The 7,332-nt window shown below is 49.1% G+C and overlaps 2 protein-coding genes across 2 annotated transcripts in view; one reads left to right on the plus strand and one right to left on the minus strand.

Moving 5' to 3' along the window:
- LOC103068971 (interferon lambda-3-like) overlaps nucleotides 1–1,792 on the plus strand; it is a 4,772-nt gene extending 2,980 nt beyond the window's left edge. Inside the window, exons 2-6 of the mRNA XM_007451789.1 lie at nucleotides 323–633; nucleotides 911–988; nucleotides 1,270–1,413; nucleotides 1,522–1,605; nucleotides 1,694–1,792. Of these exons, the coding sequence (XP_007451851.1) occupies nucleotides 323–633; nucleotides 911–988; nucleotides 1,270–1,413; nucleotides 1,522–1,605; nucleotides 1,694–1,792 (716 nt within the window). The remainder of the gene's footprint in view (nucleotides 1–322; nucleotides 634–910; nucleotides 989–1,269; nucleotides 1,414–1,521; nucleotides 1,606–1,693) is intronic.
- Nucleotides 1,793–4,954: 3,162 nt separating this feature from the next.
- LOC103069256 (divergent paired-related homeobox-like) lies at nucleotides 4,955–5,579 on the minus strand. Its single transcript, XM_082930925.1, is given in 2 exon segments — nucleotides 4,955–5,446; nucleotides 5,448–5,579. Coding segments are annotated over 2 exon segments (624 nt in total).
- Nucleotides 5,580–7,332: the final 1,753 nt, after the last annotated feature.

Genomic DNA, 7,332 nt, shown 5'->3' on the forward strand with positions numbered 1-7,332 from the left:
TTCCCTGAGCAGCTCACAGGGCTCACAGGCCCCGCCCTGCCCTGGGCTTTCCCAGCCCTCGCCTCCGCTGTTGCCAGTGTCAGCCTCTAGCTGTGTTTTCACTTTTCCTACATCAGCTGGGATTGCCCAGCTGCACAGGCTAAAAGCTGCGCCATGGAACTCAGGCAGGAATTACACCTCAGACGGAGCTGGAAGTTCAGAGACACGGACAGAGCAGCGAGCTGAGATCCAGAGGAGGAGGCTGAAGTGAGAGACGCCAGAGGAGACTGAGAGACCCCAGGCGGCAGCCTCAGAGCGGACACTTGATCCCCATCTGCTGCAGGAACCAGAGAGCAGGAATGCAGCTGGGTCAGCCCCTACATCATTGTCCTGGACCCTCGCCTCCCCAGAGCCTCCACCCTCACCCGCGACGCCCTCCCTCCCCTCATCTTTCTGTCCTTCCTTAACACAGACGTGGACCCCGGCTGCACGCTGGTGCTGGTGCTGATGACTGTGGCGCCGAGCAGGACAGGAGCGGTTCCTGTGCCCTCACCCCTCGGGGCCCTCCCAGGTGCAAGGGGCTGCCACATGGCCCAGTTCAAGTCTCTGTCCCCACAAGAGCTGCAGGCCTTCAAGAGGGCCAAGGATGCCTTTGTGAGTCTCCGCCGACCCCTCCTGCAGTGGGCGACCCTCCACCCCTCCCTCTGCGCTCCCAGGCTACGTGGGCTGAAGGTGGGCCTGCCCTCCCCGCACTGGGCTGACCTCCACCCTCCCCGCGGTGGGCGATCTCCTGTCCTCCTGCGGTGGACGTGCCTCTGCGGTCCTTCTGGAAGTCAACCTCCCGTCCTCCTGCTGTTGGCCATCCTCCAGTCTCCCTGGGGTCTTCCCTCCATCCCTCCCGCTGTGGGCTGACCTTGCCCTTGCTCTCCAGGAAGAGTCGCTCTTGCAGAAGGACTGGAACTGCAGCTCCCGCCTCTTCCCCAGGACCCGGGACCTGAGGCAGCTGCAGGTGAGCTGGGAGAGTCAGGCCCACCTGCCCTCAGTTGGGAGAGTCAGTGCCCGCCCCACTCCGGCTCTGTAGGTGGCCCCTCACCTCCTCCTTCCCTCACATCCTTCTCTCCCTGCCCTCCCCACCCGTCCCCTGACCCCTTCCCCTCAGCCAACCACATCGGCTCTCACCTGACCCCGACTTTCACCTTCCAGTGTCCCTTCCTCTGATCCCCTCACCTGTGCCTCCTCGCCTGTTCTCTCTCACATGCAACTCTCACCTGTCTTCTGTCTCCTCCTCAGGTGTGGGAGCGCCCCGTGGCCTTGGAGGCGGAGCTGGCCCTGACACTGAACGTCCTGGAGGCCACGGCTAACTCATCCCTGGATCACATCCTGGACCAGCCCCTTCACACGCTGCAGCACATCCACTCCAAGCTCCAAGCCTGTGTGAGCGCTCGGGGCGCCCGGGCCGTGTCTGGGCTCTGGCCACCTGTACGTGCCCCTGTGTCCCAGGCCCTGCCTCACACCGTCAGCACCACCCTCCTCTGCCCACAGGTCCCAGCTCGGCCCACAGCAGGCCCCAGGCCCCAGGGCCGCCTCCACCACTGGCTGCACCGGCTCCAGGAGGCCTCGAAGAAGGTGAGTGACCGGGGAGGGGAAACCGACGGCTGGGCTCAGCTGGGAGCCCAGACGTGGGAGCTACTGAGCCATCCCCCTTTGCCCCCAGGAGTCCCGGGACTGCCTCGAAGCCTCTGTCATGTTCAACCTCTTCCGCCTCCTCACCCGGGACCTGAGATGTGTTGCCAGTGGAGACCAGTGTGTCTGACCCCTGAGACCCACCTGCAATGTGTCTCAGCATCTTCGATATTATTTATGCGTCAAAACCCCTTTTTTAAACTTATTGCCTCCAAATCACTATTTTTATATTTATGTGTGTGATTTCTCAAGCTCAGACCCCATAAAATGTTTATTTTTCTACTTTTTATAAAAACTGTACAAATAAACAATGAAGAAAAGATGCTCTTTGTGGTGTGGGACTCTGTGTGTGTGTGTGTGTGTTGGTTTTTCTTTGCTGCCATAACAAATTCTCACAAACTGAGCATCTCAACACAACACAAATTCATTATCTTACGTTTCCGCAGGTCAGAAATCCGGGTGGGCTCAGCTAATTTCCCTGCTGCGGGTCTCACAAGGCTGATCAAAGTGTGGTTGGCTGGATTGTTTCGGAGGTTCTGTGCAGGATCCTCTTCCAAACTCATTTAAGTTGTTGGCAGAATTCTGTTCCTTGCGCTTGTCAGACTGAGATCCTTTCTCCTTGCTGGCTGTGAGGGCCCATCCTTAGCTCTTTGCAACTTTTTCCTGGTCCCTGCACATTGACCCTACATCCCAGAGTCTGTAATGGTGAGTCAAATCCTTCTCATGCTTGGAATCCCTCTCATTTCTCCTTCTGCCACATTTCTCTTCTACCTCCAGCCTGAGAAAGTTCTCTGCTCTTAAGAACTCGTGTGTTTAGACTGGGTCCACTCAGGGAATCCAGGATAATCTCTTTTAGAGTCCATAAATCTTAATTACATCTGCAAAGTCCCTTTGGCATGTAACAGGGGATACTCATAGGTCTGAGATTGCGGGTTGGCATCTTTGGGGGCCATAATTCATCCTCCCACAGTATGTGTGTGATGGTGTGATGGTGTCATTAGATTGCATTCTGTTATAAGTAAAGTAATATTAACTCAAAGTGCCTTAATAATGAGAACATTTATTATTGCACAGGATGAGAAATCTCAGACAGTAGGGTCCATTTAAGCTGAGCTTCCAGTATGGCTCTCAGATCACATGTAGCCATTGTGCACTTGAAAGGTAACTAGTACAAGCCGAGCTGTGCTCTAAGTATAAAATATCCTCCAGAATTTAACGACTTCTTATTTTTCTTATTTTTCTTTTTTCAGATGTTGCCTGCCAAGTTTCTCCACTGTATGGTTACTATTTTTTCTCTTTGTAGTTAATAAGGATGTGGAGAGAGTTTGAGACCATGTGAATTCCTGTTACTTCTCAAACTCTGACCCATTCATTTTAGCATCCATTGTTGGAGTTTGCCTTACAGTTACTATTATGACCATTACCAAATAGTGAGCCTCTAATGTCATCATTCTACATTTCTTAGTTGACATTCTACTCTTAGGAAGAGCTTTCCTCCCCTTCCTGATTCATGTATTTACCAATGGCTTTATATCAACGTGGACTCATGAGTTATTATTTTATAATTGTAGTTCTTTACTATCATTTATCGTGATGCTCAAGTTGTCCCAGATGAGGCTAATGGGAACCTTTTCAAGAGGGCTCATGTCCTTTTGATGTGTCCCCATCATTTGTTGAGCACCTCCTCGCTTTCTGGTATCAGATTCCCAGGCTCTTTTTGTAATTTTCCTGCCTCATCTCTGTAACTCTGGCCATTTCCCCAAGGAGCTCTGGCTCCTTTTAGTGGAGAACAGTATTTAGAAACCAAGACCTGGGTGAACTGATTGCTACAAGGATATCATTGTTTCTATACTCTCTCAGTGGATAGAGCTAGGAAACAGATGTGTGTACATACAGAATTTTTATTTACTGTTTAAAAGATTTAAAATCATTAATAATTTTACATTGATTATATATTTAAATTATATTTTGGGTATACTGGGTCAAATAAAGTATATTTTAAATTAATTTCTTATACATTTTTTAACTTTTTAAGCATGGATACTGAAAATTTTAAATGGCATGCATGGCTCACATAATATTTATACTGAAGTGTGCCAGTTTAGAGAGCATGATGTCATAGTAGAGCCAGGGTTTTTCCATCTGGCTGCTCCTCCATCCTCAGTGTATCAGTACTGTCTCCCCTCATGGTCATAAGATGGCTGCCACAGCTCCAGCCATCACACAACCACATAATTGTCTATAAAGCTGCATGGCAGAGACTCCAGCTAGCTGTCTCTATATCTGTTATCCCTTCTTCCTTTACCTAGTGGATTTAAGAGTGCTCTACTAGGGCTTCCCTGGTGGCACAGTGGTTGAGAGTCCGCCTGCCGACCCAGGGGACACAGGTTCTTGCCCCAGTCTGGGAAGATCCCATGTGCCGCGGAGCGGCTGGCCCCGTGAGGCATGGCCGCTGAGCCTGCGCGTCCGGAGCCTGTGCTCCGCAACGGGAGAGGCCACAACAGTGAGAGGCCTGCATACCGCAAAAAAAAAAAGACTGGTTTTCTGCTTGAGTTCAAGCTGTCCCTTGCCACATGAACGGAGGTGCGTCCTCAGAGGAAAAGCCATATGAACTTGATCTCACATAGTGTGTTCCATTCTTTTTTTTTCTTCAGCTTTAATGAGATATGATTGACACATAACTTCACATAAGTTTAAGGTATACAACATGTTAATTTGATACATTTATATGTGGCGAAATGATTACCACCATAGCATCAGCTAACACCTCCATCCATCCCATCACATAATTCTCATTCCTTTTTTGTGGTGAGAACATTTAAGATCCAGTCTCTTGCAACTTTCAAGTATATAATGCAGTGCTCTGATGAATTTTACATCTAGGTAACTGACATTTTAAGACGTGAGAGGAATTCCCTGGAGGTCTAGTGGTTAGGACTCAGCGCTTTCACAGCTGTGGGCCAGCTTCAGGGAAATAAGATCCTGCAAGCCATACAGAGTGGCAAAAAAAAAAAAAAAAAAAAAAAAAAAAAATGTGCCTTTTTCAACTCAATTCTTTCTACGACATAGACAGTCACTAGTCTGCTTCTGGCTGCTGTAGATTAGTTTTTCCTGCCTGCCCTACAAACTCATGTAGTGGGAATTATCCAGAATTATACACTATGTACTCTGTTGTGTGGGTTCTTTTTTCTTTCACTCAACATAATGGTCTTGAACTGCATCCACGTTGTGTATATCTTGTTTTTTCCTTTCACTGCTGAAAAGTATTCCCTTGTATGGGAATCATTACAAATCATATATGACTTTCCGTGTCTGGCTTCTCTAAGATCTTTATGGCGAAAAAAAAGCCAAAAGAAATAGAATTGAAGCTTGTGGAGAGAGCTTGGGATTCCAAAATGGGATAGAGGCAGTATATATTAGGGTCTTGGCAGTAGCCGAAATGGACCATTTTGTGGCCAAGAGAATGGTCTGTGACAGCCTTCAAATTGCGCCACCTGCTGAGTTGGAAGGAAGGTATTGGACCATCCATATAAACTAGAGACGCAGGGGAGGTACCATTAGGGGACCTGGGAGGTGTATCCATATTTCCCTTGGAAGAGCTGATCTTGCCTCCTGCCTCAGATAATGGCTTTTGAGCTTCTTGCTGTTCTGACTGAAAATCCTCGTATCTGGCTTTCCTGAATTTCGCTCTACGATTCTTGAACCAAACCTGCAGGACTGTTGGATGTATGTCCATTTTTGAGGCCATTTCTCTCGGAAGGCTAGGGGTGGGGTACGGGTTTTTTATTGAAAAGGAAGTTCAAATCTGCCAAATGTTTCTTCGTGAACATAGTTCGTTTCCTTTTTGGATGCTTCTGGTACTTTCCTTTTGAAAGGTCGTCTGGATCCGACACCCTGTAATCTAGATGTGCTTCCATGCTGTGGTCTAGTAATAAGCGAAAAAGTCCATTCTTTATTTTATTTTTGGCCATGCCACTTGGCTTGCAGGATCTTAGTTCCCCAACCAGGGATCGAACCCGTGCCCCCTGCAGTGGAGGGCACAGTCCCAACCACTGGACCACCAGGGAATTCCCAGTGTCTTCCATTCCTTAAAAGGCTGAATCCCCTCCAGCTTTTGCCTCTGTCTGGTTTCTCTCCAGTGCCTTCAAATTGTTGGGGTTTTGTTTTGTTTTGTTTTGTTTTTGCGGTACGCGGGCCTCTCACTGTCCTGGCCTCCCCCCGTTGCGGAGCACAGGCTCCGGACGCACAGGCTCAGCGGCCATGGCTCACGGGCCCAGCGGCTCCACGGCATGTGAGATCCTCCCGGACTGGGGCACAAACCCGTGTCCCCTACATCGGCAGGCAGACTCTCAACCACTGCGCCACCACGGAAGCCCTGTTTTGTTTTTTAATATTTTGTTCAGAGTTGGCAATTGCTGTCTGTGGGGAAGTAAGACAGTACCCTCTCACCTGTCCATGTCGTGCCTTTCTCCTCCTCCTGTTCCCCCTCAGGTGAGTGATTTTTCACTTGGGGTCTCTCCCATGGTTGCAGTTGGATGTCAGCTGGGATTTGATTGATCTGAAGGCTTGACGGGGCTGGAGGCAGTTGATGGCTCACCCACAGGGTAGCTGTTGGCTGGGAGTTCAGCTGGGCATGCTGAGTAGAGCACTTACAGGTGGCTTCTCTGCCACCATTGGCTGAACCTTGACCCACCCATACTGGGTGCAAGAGGCATGGATTCTTTCCCACGACCAGAACAAGTTCCCTGGATGCAGTGACATTTCCGTGGGGTGCATGGCCAGAATATCTTTCCAGGTGGTTCAGTAGAAGACTTGATTCCTGGGTTGCTTTGCTCACCGACCCCCACATACCATGAACAAGTCTGACATAATTGCCTGGGCTCCTCTGACCATTACAGGCCTGGTCCTCTAATGTGAATCCCCAAGACCTTTTGGGGATTTTATAAATCTGTCACTCTTGGACCTCCCCACCTGAGCAGGTCTCGTTCGCTGAGGGATTTGGGGATCACAGATGTCAAAGGTCCCAGTTATGATACTTTGGGTCCTGCTATTTATGTGTCCTCGTGTTTGCAAACCCTGTACCTCTGGTGTCAATCTTTTCTCCCGGTGTCAATTCATTTTCCTTATCAGATGGTGTTACACTTACTAGTGGGAGCAGTCATTTTGAGACAGTGTGAGTGGAGGAAGCCCAACTCTGAACTCAGACCTGAATCTGATACCCAGATGGAACATTTATCTGCTGAGTGACACTTAGTAATATACTTGCCTTTCCTGGCCTCTAGATTTCTTCATCTGAAAATACCTTAGGGATACCTCTCTTTGAAAGGTTCATTTATTCATCCACGCAGCCATTCAGTCATCCATTCATTATATACATGGGCAGTATTTCCTAGATGCCTGTTATTTGCCAGTATTGGGAATACAGAGCCACAGGCCCCTGTCCTCGGGGAGCTTCAGACTGGGGAGGGAGCTGGTCATTACAATTTGAAGAACAGAAAGGAGGCCAGTGTGCTGCAGTCCAGAACTCCACAAAGAGGCGGCTAGGAGTGAAGTTAGACAGGTAGATAGGGACCAGGGCCTTGGATGTCTGCGAGATCTTTAAGCACTTGGATTTTCCTGGAAGATACATAGGCAGTCACTGCAGTTTTTTTTTTTTTTTTTTTTTTTTTG

The sequence above is a fragment of the Lipotes vexillifer genome, unplaced genomic scaffold (assembly GCF_000442215.2).
Source record: "Lipotes vexillifer unplaced genomic scaffold, Lipotes_vexillifer_v1.1 scaffold3427, whole genome shotgun sequence".
NCBI classification, from domain to species: domain Eukaryota; kingdom Metazoa; phylum Chordata; class Mammalia; order Artiodactyla; family Lipotidae; genus Lipotes; species Lipotes vexillifer.